Source organism: Macaca nemestrina, chromosome 15 (assembly GCF_043159975.1).
Source record: "Macaca nemestrina isolate mMacNem1 chromosome 15, mMacNem.hap1, whole genome shotgun sequence".
In the NCBI taxonomy this organism is placed as follows: Eukaryota; Metazoa; Chordata; class Mammalia; order Primates; family Cercopithecidae; genus Macaca; species Macaca nemestrina.
This window is the reverse complement of record NC_092139.1, coordinates 118,125,975-118,145,694: the sequence shown is the minus strand read 5'-3', so window position 1 is coordinate 118,145,694 and position 19,720 is coordinate 118,125,975. Positions and strand designations below refer to the sequence as shown.

Below are 19,720 nucleotides of genomic sequence, written 5' to 3'. Positions count from 1 at the left end.
CGTCCCAGCTACTTGGGAGGCTGAGGCAGGAGAATGGCATGAACCCGGGAGGCGGAGCTTGCAGTGAGCCGAGATTGTGCCACTGCACTCCAGCCTGGGCAAGAGAGCGAGACACTCTATCTCAGAAAAAAAAAAAAAAAAAAGATTAAAAATATGACAGATGTTAAGCATGGTGGCGAGCGCCTGTGGTTCCAACTGCTTGGGAGGCTGAGATGGGAGGATCACCTGAGCCCAGGAGTTTGAGTCCAGACTGGGCAACATAGCAAGACCTCATGTCTAAAACACAAACACAAAATAATGGTAGAACTTTGAAAAGTCAATAAAAGGACGAGAACTTAAAAGATGAAGAAATCTCTCAGATGTAGGTCAAAAAGGCAAAGTACAAAACATTAAAAGCAAAAATAAGGAAAGCATTAATTTGAGTGATCTAACACCTGATTAGAAGTCCCAGAAAGAGAAAAGAGGGAAAATATCAAAGAAATAATATGAGAAATTTCCCTCAGCTAACGTCATAAATGTACAGACTAAAACGGTTCAGGGAGCCCAGCACGACATATGAAGGAAATGGATATCCACTGTGGACCTCAGTGTGAATATGCACATATTGTCTACTGCTGAGCTGATTTGTTTACTTGGGGTATATCTGCTTACTTATAAAACTCTTCCCTTAGAGTTAGTTTTTCTCATTGCTCTGTTTGCTTGATTTTGTACTTATCTGTTACTAAATTCCCCCAAGCTCTGACTTTCATGAAACTCTCTTGGCTCAATGATGCTGTTCTGGGATCCTCGGTCCTGACTCAAGAGAATAATTCCACATTACTGGGAAATTCAGGAACAACAGGTCTTAGAAAAGAACCTAAATGCCCTCAGAGAGGAGAAAACAGGTGACACACGTGAGCTGGGAGCTTGTTACATCAGACTTGTGAGACTAGAGGACAACACGGAGGCTCCCAAAGCCCAGGGGGTGATGCCCAGTCTGAACTTCTAATCAGAGGGTCTCAAACACGCAGGCCCGATGACCTAAACATCACTGCCCACGAACTCCGTCTCAGGAAGCTGTTTTAACAGAGTACAATTTACCACAGGAAGTCAACCAAAGAAGAGGAAGAAGCCATCACAGGAGGTGGGCAGTGGATGTGGAGGGGATGGACAGTTGGGCAGTGGATGTGGAGGGGATGGACAGTGGCCCATGAACTGCTACGGTGAAGTTCCCTTCCTCCCAGTGTTTCCTTTAGTGGAGATGCCGTCTTTCTTTCAGTTCTGCCGAGTGCAGCAAGTCTCTCTGGGGCGGGGGTGCTTCCTGGGGGCCTGTTGTTACCCACTGCTGCTTCCCACTGGGTGAGCAGTTCTAATTCTGCAATCAGGAATCAGGAAGCCCACAGCTCAGAGTTACAAATGACACTGCTTTATGAGTAATGAAAACGACAGCTTGGTGTCTCTTACTGGCTCTTCTGTCTTATTTCTCAAATAATCCAGATCTCGGACAAGAGCTCACAAAGAGACCAGGAGCACCCACAGGCTCTAGGGCTGACCATGTGACTGCTGCTGCCTCCAGCCCCGGGTGGCACCCTCTGCTGTGGCCTGGGCAGGCAGCACTCTGACTCTGGAAGGTGACCAGCCATCTTACGGCCACAGTGGTTTTTCAGCCAAGGGCTGCTTCATAGAGGTAGGGGAGCTGCACGTCAGGCCTCAGAAGAGGCAGCATGTGGGCCTCACCTGCCTGGAGCAGTCCCTGGCTTTAATTAACCAGGGTCAGGGGCTGCTACCTGATCCCAAACCACTCAAACCAAGTACAGCTTCTCTTGAGCATGGACAGCTCAGGCAAATTATCCACTTTCAAGAAGAGTCCTCCCCTTGGCCGGGTGTGGTGGCTCAAGCCTGTAATCCCAGCACTTTGGGAGGCCGAGACGGGCGGATCACGAGGTCAGGAGATCGAGACCATCCTGGCTAATATGGTGAAACCCCGTCTCTACTAAAAATACAAAAAACTAGCCGGGCGAGGTGGTGGGCGCCTGTAGTCCCAGCTACTCGGGAGGCTGAGGCAGGAGAATGGCGTAAACCCGGGAGGCGGAGCTTGCAGTGAGCTGAGATCCGGCCACTGCACTCCAGCCTGGGCGACAAAGCAAGACTGCAGAACCCTGACCTCCAAGGCTAACAGGTTGCGGGAGGAGGTGTTTAACCTGGCAGTGCCACCGAGGCAGGGATAGCAGAGTCTCAGAAGCACAGGCGCTGCTACATTCTTGGAATGTAGCCACATCCATTTGTTTACTATTTTCTGTAGCTGCTTTCATGCTACAACTTGAGTCCTTCCAACAGAGACCTTACGGCCTGCAAAGCCTAAAGTATTTACTCTCTGACTTTTCACAGATACAGACTGCCGAATCCTGGTCTACACGCATACTTATATCTTCTCCATCTTTGTTTATTTTTTAGAGAGATGATAGTCCCGCTGTGTCACGCAGGCTGGAGTGCACTTACTCTTCGCAGGCATGATCACAGCACACACGAGTCCCCAGACTCCGGGATCTCAACTCCCACCTCAGCCTCCCAAGCAGCTGGGACCACAAGCATGTGTCACCACGCCTGGATCTTCCCCATCACTGAAAAATAATCTTGACCTTTCTTCTTCCTTCAGCTACCACTCACTCCATCCATCCATCCATCTGTCCTATTCCATTTCTCAGAAAAGGTGTTTTTTGTTTCATTTTGTTTACAATGGTAGTCATGTGACGCAGACAGACTGGAGAAGGAAGAAAGAAATCTTAACCGGTTGTGACCAATTAGGTGTAAATACTGCTGCACTTGGACTAGCCTCAAAAAAAGTGTCTTCTGGAATCCTAGCACTATCCTAGCACTTTGGGAGACTGAAGCAGGCAGACTGCCTGAGCTCAAGAGTTCAAGACCAGCCTGGCCAACATGGTAACCCCGTCTCTTCTAAAAATACAAAAAATTACCCAGGCACGGTGATGTGCACCTGTCGTCCCAGCTACTCAGGAGGCTGAGGCAGGAGAACTGCTTGAACCAGGAGGCGGAGGTTGCAGTGAGCCAAGATTGCACCACTGCACTCCAGCGTGGTTGACAGAAAGAGACTGTTTCCGGAAAAAAAAGCCTTAATATGTTTCCAAAAAAAAATTTTTTTTTTAATAAAAATAGAGATGGGGGCCGGGTGCAGTGGCTCACGCCTGTAATCTCAGCACTTTGGGAGGCTGAGGCAGGTGGATCACCTGAGGTCGGGAATTCGAGACCAGTCTGGCCAAAATGGTGAAACCCCGTCTCTACTAAAAATACAAAAAATTAGCTGGGCATGGTGATGCGTGTCTGTAATCCCAGCTACTTGTGAGGCTGAGGCAGGAGAATCGCTTGAACCTGGGATGCAGAGGTTGCAGTGAGCCGAGATCGTGCCACCGCACTCCAGCCTGGACGGCAGAGTGAGACTCCGTCTCAAAAAAAAAAAAAGAGATGGGGTCTCACTATATTGCCCAAGCTGGTCTTCAACTCCTGGGCTTAAGTGATCCTCCCACCTCAGCCTCCCAAAGTGCTGGGATTACCAGCGTGAGCCACCACACCTGACTTCAATGTTTTTTATACAAGTGATATGTGCATGCGCTTTGAAAACTCAAGACAGAAGACAGGGTTGGTGACTCAGAGGAAAACTCAGAGAGCTGACAGGGCTGGTAAGGAAAGGCTCCCCCCTTCCCAAGTCACGCTCCTCAGAGGCAACGACTGGACTCTTTCAGCAGTTTTCTCCAATGTTAACCTCCATGTTTCTAAATAATACATACGTACATTTCTTTTTCGTTCATCAATTTTAGACATTATGAATTAACTTCCTACAATGGAAGGCAAAGCTTTCCCACCATCCAACTTCCCTCTCCCTTTCCCTCCCTCCGAAGTTACAGGGTAATTTAAGGGATATCCTGCGTGTACTGCCTACAGCTGAGCGGACTGCTCACTCAGGGCATCTCTGCCTACAGCTGAGCGGACTGCTCACTCGGGCATCTCTGCTTACTTATGGACGTCTCCTCCAAGTTCACAGTCCTCTTGCTGTTTGCTCGGTTCTGCACTTACCTACTACTGATTTCTCCCCAACTCTATGAGACTCTCCTGGCTCACTGCTGCTACTCTGGGATTCCTGTCCTGACCCAGAAGACGCCTCCCCACTCTCCTCGCCCCATACCTGTCTCTCAGCTCTAATTTGTCACCAGACTGGGCCACATTTGGGAGTGGGAGGGATGGGGCTATCAACAGTGATGCTGACACAACAGCAGGTGTGACCGGCACACCAGAAGCCACAGCAGCTTCTGGTGTAGCCGCCCCACCCTAAGCCCTCGGTTCCTTACAGGCAAGGCCCTGCTCAGGCTAGAACTCTCCTCCCCATCCCAGCACTGCTCCCCTTACCTGAGAGGACCTGCCTGACTACCCTAAATGAAGTACTGACCACCCCCTGATACAAGGACACCCTGGCTCCCTATCCTGCTTTATTTTCCTTGTAAGACCATCAAAGAGTTTCTGTAAACGGCCAGGGAGGAATTATTTCCCATGGCCCCTGCTGCAGCTGCTCAATGCTACATGAGATGTGGATGAGTGTGGATGTGTCTAATAAGACTTTATTGGTGGACACTGACACATGAGTTTCATGTCGTTTTCATGTGTGTAATAAAATATTCTTCTTTTGATTTTTTTTTTTTGAGACGGAGTCTCGCTCTGTCGCCCAGGCTGGAGTGCAGTGGCACGATCTCAGCTCACTGCAATCTCCACCTCCCGGGTTCAAGTCATTCTCCTGCTTCAGTCTTCCTGAGTAGCTGGGAGTACAGGCATGCACCACTACACCCGGCTAATTTTTGTATTTTTAGTAGAGACGGGGTTTCACCATGTTGGCCAGGCTGCTTTCAAACTCCTGACCTGAGGTGATCCACCCCCGTTGGCCTACCAAAGTGCTGGGATTACAGGCGTGAGCCACCATGCCCGAGCTTCCTTTGATTTTTTTTCCCCCAACCATTTAAAAAGGTAAAGGTAAAACCAGCTGGACACAGTGGTTCACACCTATAATCTCAGCACTTTGGGAGGCCAAGGTGGGTGGATTGCTTGAGCCCAGGAGTTTGAAACCAGCCTGGGTAACATGGTGAAACCCCATCTCTACAAAAGAAATATAAAAATAAATTGGCCAGGCATGGTAGCATGCACCTGTAGTGCCAGCTACTTGGGAGGCTAAGGCGGGAGGATCACTTGGGACCGGGAGGCAGAGACTCCAGTGAGTTGAGATCATGCCGCTGCGCTCCAGCCCGGGCGATAGAGTGAGACCTTGTCTCAAAAAACTAAAATAAAAAAGAATATAAAACCATTCTTCACTCACAGGCCACAGAGAAACAGGACATGACCTGCAGGTTGAGGTTGGCTGACCTGAATGGATCTCCCACCTCCTGAGGCGTCACCTGGGGACACAGCGGGCCATGTGCTCCTCGCAGAGCTGCACTGTGAGAAGCTGGCTCCGCCCCGTCCTCCCTCTTGCCCCAGGCCCATCCTTGCTCACCCTTCTGTCCTGACTCAAGGCCCTGAAGCTCCAGCCATCTCACCACACTGCCCCCTTCCTCTGTGTCATCTCCTAGCATCCTGGCCAGGGGTGAATGAACGTTTCAGGGAAACCTTTGAGAACGGACAGTACCACGAATGACAATCATGTAAGTCCTTCAAGCTGAAGACCTGAAGTGAAGCATGTCCCAGGACTGTGGGTCAGACACTGCACATCTCTCCTGCCTGGCCATTCTGTGGCCTGGAGCCAACCCTGCTGACAGCGCTGCCTCATGCTGCAATGCCACCCGCATCTCTAGCATGGGATCCGTCTTTTTTCCCCAACATATTGCCACTCAAAACACTGACATATACCAACCTAAAATTTACTTATAATTCAGAATGAGAAAATGCAGGCACAAGACAGCCAAAACTCTTTTTTTTTTTTGAGATGGAGTCTCGCTCTGTCGCCCAGGCTGCAGTGCAGTCACATGATCTCAGCTCACTGCAAGCTCCGCCTACCGGGTTCACGCCATCCTCCTGCCTCAGCCTCCTGAGTACAGTAGCCTCCAGGACTATGGGTGCCCACCACCACGCCCAGCTAATGTTTTGTATTTTTAGTAGAGATGGGTTTCACCGTATTAGCCAGGATGGTCTCGACCTCCTGACCTAGTGATCTGCCCGCTTTGGCCTCCCAAAGTGCTGAGATTACAGGTGTGAGCCACTGCGCCCAGCCTTTTTTTTTTTTTTTTTTTAAAGACAGGAACTCACTCTTGTCACCCAGGCTGGAGTGCAGTGGCACAATCATGGCTCACTGCAGACTCAACCTCCCAAGTTCAAGTGATCCTACCTCAGCCTCCCAAGTAGCTGGAACCATAGGTGTACAACACCACATCCGGCTAATTTTTAAAAAAATTTTAATAGAGACAGGGTCTCACTATGTTGCCCAGGCTGGTCTCAAATTCCTGGGCTCAACTGATCCACCCACCTCAGCTTCCCAAAGTGCTGGGATTACAGGAGTGAGCCACCGCCCCCAACCTGCAAACTCCTCAACATCACACCCCATGGGAGTGCCCTCCTCACTTCTCACATGAGGTGGATTTTTACGGCTCGCTTCTTCACCAGAAATCCCCAACTCTGGCCATCGTCAGACACTGCCTGCGGCTTCCCTGCAGTACTGCCTGGCGTACTGGCCCATCACAGCTTTGGTACATACTTGAAGCGGACCTTCTCCTCCATGTCCAGGGGCGGATCCTGTGTGATGAGGCTCACCAGCTCCTCCATGCACTGCTGCCTGCACAGGAAGTCCAGCAGCTTCTGGTTCTGAGCCTTACACTCCTGCAAGATGTCATCTTCATCCATTAACTCCTGCAGCGTCACATGCTCCTTGTCCAGCAGCTTGTCAACGTGGGACGTGGTGTTCAAGTCAAACTTCCAGAACATCGTGACGGCCGCGGAGCTGCAAGCGAGGGCAAAGGGGTCACTTCTCTCACCTCTGCAAATCCAGCTTCAGCAGCACTAGACCCAAGACCCAGAATTCCACCCGCAGCATGAACACACACGATTCCCAGGGCTCAGGATGGTGATGCCCATCAGGAATGGTCTGGGCTCACAAAGTTTGCACAGACTTCCCAGCTGCTCGGCAGCTCTGAGGCTGCACCCCAGCTCCAGGACCTGCCTCTCCAGGTTCTCCTCTGGGCTAAGCCCCTCCTTTGCCCTCACTCCCCACACTGTCCCCCATCCAAAAGCATGCTCAACACGCTCCTCAGGGTTCTTTCTTGCTCTGTAGTTCTGTTCGGCGAATGCACCCCGGTGTCTCTCCCACGTGTCAGGGATGCCTTCTGTCCTGAGTGAACACTGGACACCTCCCCTCCAAAAGTCTCACATTTGTGAGCAAACTCAGCAAGTCAAAATCAAGACAGATGATGCTGCCCGACCCTGCGCTCACTCCTCTGCCACCCCCCAGCCACCGGCCCCTCCACTCATCGTCCCCATCTTGCTGAATCACACCCAGGGTTATCTCTGAAGCAGGCACCTCCTCACACGAACACCAACCGGGCACTAGGTCTTGCCACAGGCACCTGAGGAATCACCACTGATCCAGCCCCTCCTCTGCTTCCCAGACATCCTGGCTCTTGCTGTCTTTGTCTGGACAGACAGGGTTTGTCTGTCACTCTGTGGGTCAGACAATGTCACTAGGGTCTTACATGTCACTCTGTGGGTCAATGTCCCTAGGGTCTTACATGTCACTCTGTGGGTCAATGTCCCTAGGGTCTTACATGTCACTCTGTGGGTCAGACAATGTCCCTAGGGTCTTACATGTCACTCTGTGGATCAGACAATGTCACTAGGGTCTTACATGTCACTCTGTGGGTCAGACAATGTCACTACGGTCTTACGTGTCACTCTGGGGGTCAATGTCACTAGGGTCTTACGTGTCACTCTGTGGGTCAGACAATGTCACTAGGGTCTTACGTGTCACTCTGTGGGTCAGACAATGTCACTACGGTCTTACGTGTCACTCTGGGGGTCAATGTCACTAGGGTCTTACGTGTCACTCTGTGGGTCAATGTCACTAGGGTCTTACGTGTCACTCTGTGGGTCAGACAATGTCACTAGGGTCTTACACATCACTCTGTGGGTCAGACAATGTCACTAGGGTCTTACATGTCACTCTGTGGGCCAGGGCTGGTTAGCAATGAAGTGTTCACTATTCTGATAGAAAGTGAAAACATAAAACCCACATCTTTAACAAAGTTAAAACTTTATGTGATTATAAATCTTTTCAATGTTACATGAAACATTATTTTTAAAATTATAAATAGTAGGTAGAATTTATCTTATCTAATATTTTTACTTAGAAAAATAAAAGGCTGACCACAGATGTAAATGCCCAGGTTTGTCTGTCTGTAAAGCCAGTGCTGCTCTAGGACCCCTGACATGGGAGCCTCCACCGTCCAGCCATACTCCCACAGCCTCTGGCTTTTGCTAATTCAAACTCACTTGATGTCTGCACAACTTCTCATCTCAGCTTCAAAACCTCTCCTGGTCCCAGATGCCCACTAGGCTACTTTCTACAGCATGCCACCAGGTCCTCTGGGCACCTCCTGGGTCTCCTGGACCCCATCTGCACTACAAGGACACTGCATTTTTCTTCCCATGCAAACTGCACTTTCCTACTTGTATCCTTCTGCACTGGTTCCGGAACCAGCTGCAGCTAAGGGTGTGGCCCTGCAGCCCCCAACCTATCCACACCACTGGGGTAGGCCCTTCTCATGGACTTAGATGTGAAGAGCCCAGAGGTGGAGCTCTTAAGGGCCCAAAATGAAGCTGCTTTGACTTTCAGCACAAGGGACTCCATATATACACTGATACTACACTCAGTTTTGATTCTGGGGTGTGGGGGAGTTCATTTTTTTTTTTTTTTTTTGGTAGAGACAGGGATTCACTATGTTGCCCAGGTTGGCCTTGAACGGCTGAGCTCAAGCGATCTGCCCGCCTTGGCCTCCCAAAATGCTGGGATTACAGGCGTTGAGTCACCACACCTGGTCTGCATTCAGTTTTCCTTCTGGGTCTTAAGATCTTCCTTATTCTTCTTGTAAGGGGTGTGGATAGATATTTATGAGTGGTAGCAGCAAACTTCAGAGGACCAGAAATAATGATTCCTAAAAGGACTTTCAGGAAAAGATGGCTGCCTCCAAACACATATGGAATGCTCCTCTCTCCGAAATGCACTACGTCTCACATACCTGGATGACACACAACCCAGGAAAAGAAGCGAATCCCACCTTGTCAAGGCTGTTTTTTTTTTTTTTTCCTCCAAAATCAGAACTTGCAAGATAGGGCAGTTAGAGGTGACTTGTGGACAGTCCTGTTTCTAGCCACAAAGAAGACGGAAGGCTGGGTGGATTACCAGAGACCATCAACGAAATAGGATCCTGTTAGAAGAGTTTTTCTAGTAGGATCATTTAAAACAACCAGATTAATCCAAAAGACCAAAGCTAAAAATAAAAATACAAGGAGATAAGCAACAAAAACAGAGGAGATAAATTTAAAAAACCAGCAAGATACCAGACATAAATTCAACCATTTCAGTAAGTGCATTACATGCAAATAGTCATTTCAATTAAAGACAAACATTGTCAGATGGGATTTTATTTTTAAAGATGGTGTTTCGCCATGTTGCCCAGGCTGGAGTGCAGTGCCACAATCATAGCAGGCTCAAGCAGTCCTCCCATCTCAGCCTCCCAAGTAGCTAGGAGTACAACCAAGCAACATCATGACCGGCTAATGTTTAAATTTTTTATAGAGATGGGGTCTTGCTATGTGGCCCAGGCTGGTCTTGAACTCTTGGTCTCAAGCGCCTTGGCCTCCCAAAGTGTCAGGATTTCAGATGTGAGCCACTGCATCCAGCCCGAATTTCTTTTTTTTTTTTTTTTGAGACAGAGTTTCACTCTGTCACCCAGGCTGGAGTGCAGTGGCACGATCTTGGCTCACTGCAATCTCCGTCTCCCGGGGTCAAGCAATTCTCCTGCTTCACCTTCCTGGGTAGCTGGGATAACAGACACGTGCCACCATGCCTGGCTAATTTTTGTGTTTTTAGTAGAGATGGAGTTTCATCATGTTGGTCAGGCTGGTCTGGAACTCCTGACTTCGTTATCTGTCTGCCTTGGCCTCCCAAAGTGCTGGGATTACAGGTGTGAACCACCACACCCGGCCCTGAATTTCTTTTATTAGTTGACATATATTTAGGATTGTTATGTCTTTTTTTTTTTTTTTTTTTTGAGACAGAGTTTTGCTCTTGTTGCCCAGGCTGGAGTGCAATGGTGCAACTGGCTCACTGCAACCTCTGCCTCCTGAGTTCAAGCGATTCTCCTGCCTCAGCCTCCCAGGTAGCTGGGATTACAAGCATGTGTCACCATGCCCAGCTAACTTTTTGTATTTAGTAGAGACAGGGTTTCAACATGTTGGCCAGGCTGGTCTTGGAACTCCTAACCTCAGGCGATCCACCTGCCTCAGCCTCCCAAAGTGCTGGGAATACAGGTGTAAACCACCACGCCTGGCCTGTTATGTCTTCTTGATGATTAATTCTTCGATCATTTTGAAATGTCCTTCATGATCTCTGGCAATATACCTTGTTTTGAAGTTGGCTTTGTCTGATGTTAACATAGTACACCATTCTCACCATTCTTGTGACTCATGCTTGGTATATGTCCTTTAACATCCTTTGACTTTCAACCTACTTGTGTCTTTATATTTAAAATGTTTCTCTTGAAAAACAGCATATGGGCCAGGCGCAGTGGCTCACGCCTGTAATCCCAACACTTTGGGAGGACGAGGCAGGTGGATCACTTGAGGTCAGGAGTTTGAGACCAGCCTGACCAACATGGTGAAACCCCATCTCTACTAAAAACACAAAAATTAGCCGGGTGTGGTGGTGCGTGCCTGTAATCCCAGCTACATGGGAGACTGAGGCAGGAGAATCGTCTGAACCTGAGGAGGCAGAGGTTGTAGTGAGCCAATATTACACCACTGTACTCTGGCCTGGGTGACAGTGAGACTCCATCTCAAAAAAAAAAAAAAGAAAAGAAAAAAAAAATCTCTGCATAACAAGAACACTTCTATGTTTCCATCACCTCTCCCCACATTATAAGAAACACTCAAAAATGATCACATCAGGCTGGGCACAGTGGCTTACGCCTGTAATCCCAGCACTTTGCGGAAGGTGGGCGGATCACTTGAGGTCAGGAGTTTGAGCCCAGCCTGGCCAGCCCCATCTCTACTAAAAATACAAAACTTAGCCAGGCATGGGGGCGCACATCTGTAATCTCAGCTACTCGGGAGGCTGAGGCAGAAAAATCACTGGAACCCAGGAGGTGGAGGTTGCAGTGAGCCAAGATTGCGCCACTACACTCCAGCCTGGGCAACAGAGCGAGACTCCGTAAGAGGCGTCCTTTCAGAGCTCCCTGCAATGGCACTGGTTCAGTTACAGCTAATTTCACTGTCAAAGAAACAGACTCCAGAACATTTACTAAGATAATATGGCAGACTTCTTTTTTCCAATTTTTCTCCTATCTGCACAACCACACCCTATCACCCTATCTATCCTCCAAAGAGATGCCAGCATCTTCCTGGTTGGCCCTACCTACAGGGAAGACCTTTCATTTCCTTCCCTACATGACCCCAAGGTCAGCACCGGCAGCATCTTCAGAACAAACAAGTGGTCATGGCCAATGGCTTGTCGGTTTAAGGCATTTCTGGTTACACCGGGAGTCTCCACAGAGCGTAAGGATTCCTCTCACATCCTGACTCCCATCCTCAGTGGTCCGTCTGGGATGTCAAGCACAGTATGATCAACATCTTCTAGATTCTTACCCAATGCTAAACGAAAGGAACTTGAAGTTCAGCTTCTTTACTTTTTCAGGATGGCATATCCGTCAGACAGAAGGTAGATTTCAACAGAAATGTTGCCCACATGACCATACAGTTCCATGAAAGAGCCCTTTAAAAAACAACATTCTGTGATAGAGACTGTTGCTAAGAGAAAATCAGAATCTGAAATGCCCTATTCACTGGCCACAAATCGATCGTGTTTTGTTTTTGTTTTTGAGATGGAGTCTCACTCTGTCCCCAGGCTGGAGTGCAGAGGCGCAATCTTGGCTCGTCGCAACCTCCACCTCCCAGGTTCAAGCAATTTTCCTGCCTCGGCCTCCTGAGTAGCTGGGAATACAGGCACCTGCCACCACATCTGGCTAATTTTTGTATTTTTATTAGAGACGGGGTTTCACCATGTTGGCCAGGCTGGTCTTGAACTCCTGACCTTGTGATCTGCCCGCCTCAGCCTCCCAAGGTGCTGGGATTACAGGTGTGAACCACCGTGGCCGGCCCTTTTTAAAAAATGTATGTCTATTTTTGAGACAGGGTCCTACTCTGTGAGCCAGACTGGAAGGCAGAGGCCTGAACGCAGCCACAACCGTCTCAAACTCCTGGGCTTAAGTGACCCTCCCGTCTCAGCCTCTCAAAGCAAACTCCTGGGCTTAAGTGACCCTCCCGTCTCAGCCTCTCAAAGCAAACTCCTGGGCTTAAGTGACCCTCCCGTCTCAGCCTCTCAAAGTGCTGAAATTACAGGCATGAGCTACCTCCAGTATTTTGGCTTTTTTTTGGAGATAGGGTCTCGCTCTATTGCCAAGGCTGGAGTGCAGTGGTGGGATTTTGGCGCACTGCAGCCTCAACTTCCTGGGCTTAAGTGATCCTCCCTCCTCAGCCTCCCAAATAGCTGGGACTACAGGCATGCGCCGCCACACCCAGCTAATTTTTGTACTTTTATTGGTAGAGACCAAGTTTTTCCATGTTACCCAAGTTGGCTGTTTGTTTGTTTTCTTTTTTTAATCCTAAAAAATTTTTCTGTAGAGACCATATCTTGCCATATTGCCCAGGCTGGTCTTGAACACCTGGGCTCAAGCAATCCACCTGCCTCAGCCTCCCAAGGTGCTGGGATTACAGCATGAGCCACTGGCACCTGGCCACTGTTTTTCTTTTAAAGATTTATGATCAAAGTCCTAGCTCTGCAGTGTGACCTGAGGCTACTTACATGATCTCTCATGCCTTGATTTCCTCACCTATAAAATGCAGCAATCAACATCCCCTGTGGTGAGGATTACTAAGTTATGCCACATAAAGGCTCTCGAGCAGTTCCAGCACATTTCATTATCAAAGACCCTCAGTGTAGAGATGGAAACAGAGATAAGGTCACTGTGCCCACAGAGGGCATGCTCCATGGTGGCCCAACCTGTGCCCTCATACCTCTCGTCCCTCTTCCACCTTCAGGACATCACACTGTCAGCTCAACTGCAACGTGGTGGGAGAATTAACACCATGGAAATCAGCAAGTGCTACAAACCAGGAGGGTTTGTCCTCCTCAGAAAGCCCGTTGTTAAACATTTACCAACATACCACTGGACAGGCTGGATGCCTGATTTCCATTTGGCCTGAAAAAAAATGGCAACGTGAGCCCATGAAGCACAATGAATATTTGTACAACCAAGGAACAAACAAGAGTATGTCGATCCTGGGCACAGTCCACTGAAAAAAGACCAGGGAAAAAAGTCTAACTTTAAAAAGGGGGTGGAGTGGGGCAAACAGGTTAAATAAAAATCCAAAATCAGAAGTGAAAAGAGGCCAGGCACATGGCTCATGCTTGTAAAATCCCAACAACTTAGGAGGCCGAGGTGAGGAGGTTCACTTGAGCCCAGGAGTTCAACACAAGCCTGGGCGACACAGCAAGACTCCAGCTCTATGAAAAAAACGTTTAAAAAATCAGCTGGGCATGGTGGTGTGCACCTATAGTCTCAGCTACTCGGGAGGCTGAGGCAGGGGGATTGCTTGAGCCCAGGAGGCTGAGGCTGCAGTGAGCTATGATCGTACCCCTTCACTCCAGCCTCGGTGATACAGCAAGACCCTGTCTCAAAAATAAATAAATGATTTTAATTTAATACATAAATAAAGGCCGGGCGCGGTGGCTCAAGCCTGTAATCCCAGCACTTTGGGAGGCCGAGACGGGTGGATCACAAGGTCAGGAGATCGAGACCATCCTGGTGAACATGGTGAAACCCCGTCTCTACTAAAAAATACAAAAAACTAGCCGGGCGAGGTGGCGGCGCCTGTAGTCCCAGCTACTCAGGAGGCTGAGGCAGGAGAATGGCGTAAACCCGGGAGGCGGAGCTTGCAGTGAGCTGAGATCCGGCCACTGCACTCCAGCCTGGGTGACAGAGCCAGACTCAGTCTCAAAAAAAAAAAAAAAAAATACATAAATAAAGTTTTCAAAGACTGCTTCTTCCCAAAACCAGTAGCAAGGTACTGCGGAAGAGCAGGGCAGATAGGAAGAGAGGGCCTGGATCCACACCCTCCACCTGTGTGACTGCAGGCATGTGTGGGAGAAATTCTACTTGTCTCCAGTTTCCAGTCTCCGTTTCTTCAACAGAATGGAGGTCAGCTGGGTACATGGCCACCCTCCTTCAGCCTAACTTTTCCAGCCTTCCTTACAGCCAATTATCATCATGTGATTAAACTCTGGTCAGTGGGTTGGGAGTAGAACTGACACTGGAACCTCAAGCTCTTACTGTTGTGAGCTTCCTTGGTTCTGATTTTTCCACCTGGTGGGAAACCAAAAACCATAAAGACCCTTTTAGATCCACGAGGGGAAGCCACAAGCTGAGGAAGGCCACCTGGTTTACCAGACTGTTAGAGGAGAAAGAAATGTGCTTGCATCTTGCTCAAGCCGCTGTTCTTTGGGACCTCCTTTCTGCAGAAGCTCGGTTTGTACCTTATTACAATTTGAGCAAGGTTCTTTACCTCCCTGAGTCTATGGCTTGAATAAACAACCACTTCAAAACTCATGTTAACACTTAAGGCCGGCCGGGCGCGGTGGCTCACGCCTGTAATCCCAGCACTTTGGGAGGCCGAGGCAGGCGGATCACATGGTCAGGAGATCGAGACCAACCTGGCTAACACAGTGAAACCCCGTCTCTACTAAAAAATACAAAAAATAAGCCGGGCGTGGTGGCGGCGCCTGTAGTCCCAGCTCCTCAGGAGGCTGAGGCAGGAGAATGGTGTGAACCCGGGAGGCAGAGGTTGCAGTGAGCCGAGATCGCGCCACTGCACTCCAGCCTGGGCGACAGAGCGAGACTCCATCTGGAAAAAAAAAAAAAAAAAACTTAAGGCCAGCCGTAGGGGCTCACGCCTGTAATCCCAGCACTTTGGGAGGCCGAGGCAGGTGGATCACCTGAGGTCCGGAGTTTGAGACCAGCCTGGCCAACGTGGTAAAACCCCATCTCTACTAAAAATGCAAAATTAGCTGGGTGTGGTGGCGGGTACCTGTAATCCCAGCTACACAGGAGGCTGAGGCAGGAGAATCGCTTGAACCCAGGATGCAGAAGTTGCAGTGAGCCGAGATCGTACCATTGCACGCCAGCCTAGGAGACAGAGCAAGACTCCATCTCAAAAAACAAAACAAAACAAAACAAAAAACTTGGCCAGGCACGGAGGCTCAAGCCTGTAATCCTAGCCCTCTGGGCGGCCGAGGCAGGTGGATCACAAGGTCAGGAGATCGGGACCATCCTGGCTAACACGGTGAAACCCCATTTCAGCTAAAAATACAAAAAATTAGCCGGGCATGGTGGCAAGCACCTGTAGCCCCAGCTACTGAGGAGGCTGAGGCAGGAGAATGGCATGAACCCAGGAAGTGGAGCTTGCAGTGAGCCTAGATCGAGCCACTGCACTCCAGCCTGGGAGACAGAGCAAGACTCTGTCTCCAAAAAAAAAAAAAAAAGCTGGGCGCGGTGGCTCATGCCTATGATTCCGGCACTTTGGGAGGCTGAGGCAGACGGCTCACCTGCGGTCAGGAGTTCAAGACCAGACTGGTCAACATGGTGAAACCCTGTCTCTACTAAAAATACAAAAATTAGCTGGGCATGGTAATCCCAGCTACTCGGGAGGCTGAGGCAGGAGAACTGCTTGAACCCGGGAGGCAGAGGTTGCAGTGAGTCGCTGTGCCATTGCACTCCAGCCTAGGGGACAAGAGCGAGACTTTGTCTCAAGAAAGAAAAAAAAGGCCGGGCGCGGTGGCTCAAGCCTGTAATCCCAGCACTTTGGGAGGCCGAGACGGGCGGATCACGAGGTCAGGAGATCGAGACCATCCTGGCTAACACGGTGAAACCCCGTCTCTACTAAAAAATACAGAAAACTAGCCGGGCGCGGTGGTGGGCGCCTGTAGTCCCAACTACTCGGGAGGCTGAGGCAGGAGAATGGCGTGAACCCGGGAGGCGGAGCTTGCAGTGAGCTGAGATCTGGCCACTGCACTCCAGCCTGGGGGACAGAGCGAGACTCCGTCTCAAAAAAAAAAAAAAAAAACTTAATCCCTGGCTGGGTGTGGTGGCTCATGCCTGTAATCTCAGCATTTTAGGAGGCCGAGGTGGGTGGATCACCTGAGTCAGCAGTTTGAGACCACCCTGACCAACATGGTGAAACTCTGTCTCTACTAAAAATAAAAATCAGCCAGACATGATGGCGGTGCACGCCTGTAATCCCAGCTACTCGGGAGGCTGAGGCACACGAATCACTTGAACCTGGGAGAGAGAGGCTGCTGTGAGTCTAGATTGCACCACTGCTCTCCAGCCTGGGTGACAGAGTGAGATTCTGTCTCCAAAACAAAACAAAACTTAATCCAAGTGTGGCAGTATTGAAAGGTAGGGCCTTTAAGAGGTAACTGGATCGTGAGAGCTCTGCCCTCAAGAATGGATTAATCCATTCGTGAATTAATGAGTTATCATGGGAGTGGAACTGGTGGCTTTATCAAAAGAAGAGGTTAGGTACGGTAGCTCAGGCCTGTGATCCCAGAACTTTGCAAGGCTAAAGGCAGGAGGCTCACTTGAGGTAAGGAGTTTGAGACCTGCTAGACATGGCAAGACCCTGTCTCTATGGAAAACAAAACAAAACAAAATTAGCTGAGCATGGTGCTGCGCACCTATAGTCCCAGCTACTCAGGAGGCTGAGCGGGGAGGATCGCTTGAGCCCAGGAGGTTGAAGCCGCAGTGAGCCGTGATTGTGCCACCGCACTTCCAGCTTGGGCAACAGAGTGACACCTCATCTCTTAAAAAAAAAAAAAAAAAAAAGGAATAAAGACCTGAGCTAGTACATGAACACACTCAGCTCCCTTGCCACGAGACACGCCACTCTGGGCCACCACAGTGTCCCCAGCAACAAGAAGGCCCCCACCAGATATGCCTCTCAACCTCGGACTTCTCAGCCTCCATAACTATATGAAAGAAATTTCTGGCCAGGCGCGGAGGCTCACGCCTGTAATCCCAGCACCTTGGGAGGCCGAGGTGGGTGGATCACGAGGTCAGGAGATCGAGACCATCCTGGCTAACACGGTGAAACCCCATCTCTACTAAAAATACAAAATAAAATTAGCCGGGCGTGGTGGTGAGCGCCTGTAGTCCCAGCTACTTGGGAGGCTGAGGCAGGAGAACGGCATGAACCTGGGAGGCGGAGCTTGCAGTGAGCCGAGATCGCACCACTGCACTCCAGCCTGGGTGACAGAGCAAGACTCCGTCTCAAAAAAAAAAAAAAAAAGAAAGAAAGAAAGAAAGAAATTTATTTTCTTTATAAATTAACCAGTTTCGGGTATTCTAAACAGCAGAAAACAGGTTAAGACACTGGGCTTCATATAAAATAATATTTTCTTCAAAAGGCTACAGGAGGAGTTACATAACGCACCTGGCATATTTTCAGTGCCCATCAAATCATACTTGAATTCACTAAATGAGTGAAAGAAGGGATGTGATGTCACTAATACGCATGAACTCAAAAGTGTTCATCCTTCTCCTTTTTTTTTGAGATGGAGTCTCGCTTAGCCGCCAGGCTGGAGTGCAGTGGTGTGATCTCAGCTCACCACAACCACCATCTCCCGGGTTGAAGCAATTCTCCTGTCTCAGCCTCCCGAGTAGCTTGGATTACAGGCACCCGCCATCATGCCCGGCTAAATTTTTGTATTTTTGTAGAAACAGGGTTTCACCACATTGGCCAGGCTGGTCTTGAACTCCTGACCTCAGGGGATCCGCCCACCTCGGCCTCCCAAAGTGCTGGGATTATAGTCAGAGCCACCGCACCCGGCCTCATCCTTCTCCTTTTTAAGTTAATTTTTAACACCCACCCTCTCATTTCCCAGAGGCAGAAAGACAACAGCCCCATATGGCTGCAAGAAAGAAGGAAGCTGAGGAGGCTAAGTCCTATATATTCTCCATCATAAACAAGAAGGCCCAAGGAACTCACAGAAAGCAAAGAGAGAGGGAACAAGACACGCCTGGGGGCCAGGACTTAATTCTACCTGGCGCTCCTTCCTGGCCACCACTTACCAAAAGAGAAGCAATCTCTCTACTATGGTAAGATGCTATTCTCTGGTGTGGAATTCTATATTTGGGAAAACGTGGGCAATCCTAAAAACAAAAATTAAAAACTAAAAAATACAGTCAATTCTTTACCCAAACAGCAGAATAAGACTTCCAAAAGGACTCATGATGTAAACACATTCTCAACGAGACCAGGACCACCGGAAAAACCAGCACACTTGGGCAAACCAGGGCTGATGGGCACCTACCAATACGAAAATACCAGCATCTTAAGATGTTTGACACGTGGAATGAATTGGAATCCTTCAGTCATATCTTGAGGATTCGTGGACCCCTTCGTTTTCATATAATTTCAAAATCAGGCTGGGTGCGGTGGCTCATGCCTGTAATCCCAGCACTTTGGGAGGCCAGGGCAGATAGATCACATGAGGTCAGAAGTTTGAGACCACCCTGGCCATTTCTACTAAAAACACAAAAATTAGCCAGGTGTGGTGGCACATCCCTGTAATCCCAGCTACTCGGCAGGCTGAGGCAAGAGAATCACTTGAGCCTGGGAGGCAGAGGTTGCATTGAGCTGAGATTGTGACACTGCACTCCAGTCTGGGTGACAGAGTGAGACTCTATCTCAAAAACAAAAACAAAAAAAAAAAACAAAACAACAAAAAAAAAGGCCAGGCGCAGTGGCTCACGCCTGTAATCCCAGCACTCTGGGAGGCTGAGGCAGGCAGATCACAAGGTTAAGAGATCGAGACCATCCTGGCTAACATGGTGAAATCCCATCTCTATTAAAAATACAAAACATGTGCCGGGCGTGGTGGCAGGCGCCTGTAGTCCCAGCTAGTCAGGAGGCTGAGGCAGGAGAATGGCGTGAACCCAGGAGGCGGAGCTTGCAGTGAGCCGAGATCGCGCCACCGCACTCCAGTCTGGGTGACAGAGTGAGACTCCATCTCAAGAAAAAAAAAAAAAAAGAATTGACTGTATTGTAGCTTTGGATCATTTTGGATTTTCTACATATACAATAGTATCATCAATGAATAATAGTTTCTTCCTTTTTAATTATTTTATCTCTTTATCCTCTTTTTCTGATTTATTGGGCTAAGACTTCCTTCACTATTCTCAAGTGGTAAAAGCACGTGCCCTGTCTTCTTTCCATTTTCACAGGTTAAGTTTTCAATATATTATTATTTAATGGTTGCTAAAAAAAACTGTTGCAACTTTTCCTCACAAGAATAAAGGAAGGTCCACTATTTTCTCTTCACTAATTTGGAAATTGTACACTGTTTCTATTCTTACAATAATTCCTT

At 49.0% G+C, this 19,720-nt stretch overlaps 1 protein-coding gene across 19 annotated transcripts in view; it reads right to left on the bottom strand.

Moving 5' to 3' along the window:
- Positions 1 to 19,720, bottom strand: part of LOC105489750 (protein phosphatase 6 regulatory subunit 2) — a 100,842-nt gene that overhangs the window by 42,442 nt on the left and 38,680 nt on the right. For 11 of the 19 annotated variants that reach the window (XM_011754779.2, XM_011754784.2, XM_011754777.2 and 8 more), the window contains exon 3: positions 6,725 to 6,967. In XM_011754779.2, the coding sequence (XP_011753081.2) occupies positions 6,725 to 6,951 (227 nt within the window). In that variant the 5' untranslated portion in view covers positions 6,952 to 6,967. Of the gene's footprint in view, positions 1 to 6,724; positions 6,968 to 9,257; positions 9,447 to 11,883; positions 12,011 to 15,381; positions 15,480 to 19,720 lie in introns of those variants that run through there. The other 8 variants (XM_024795373.2, XM_024795375.2, XM_024795371.2 and 5 more) reach the window with 6 other exon arrangements.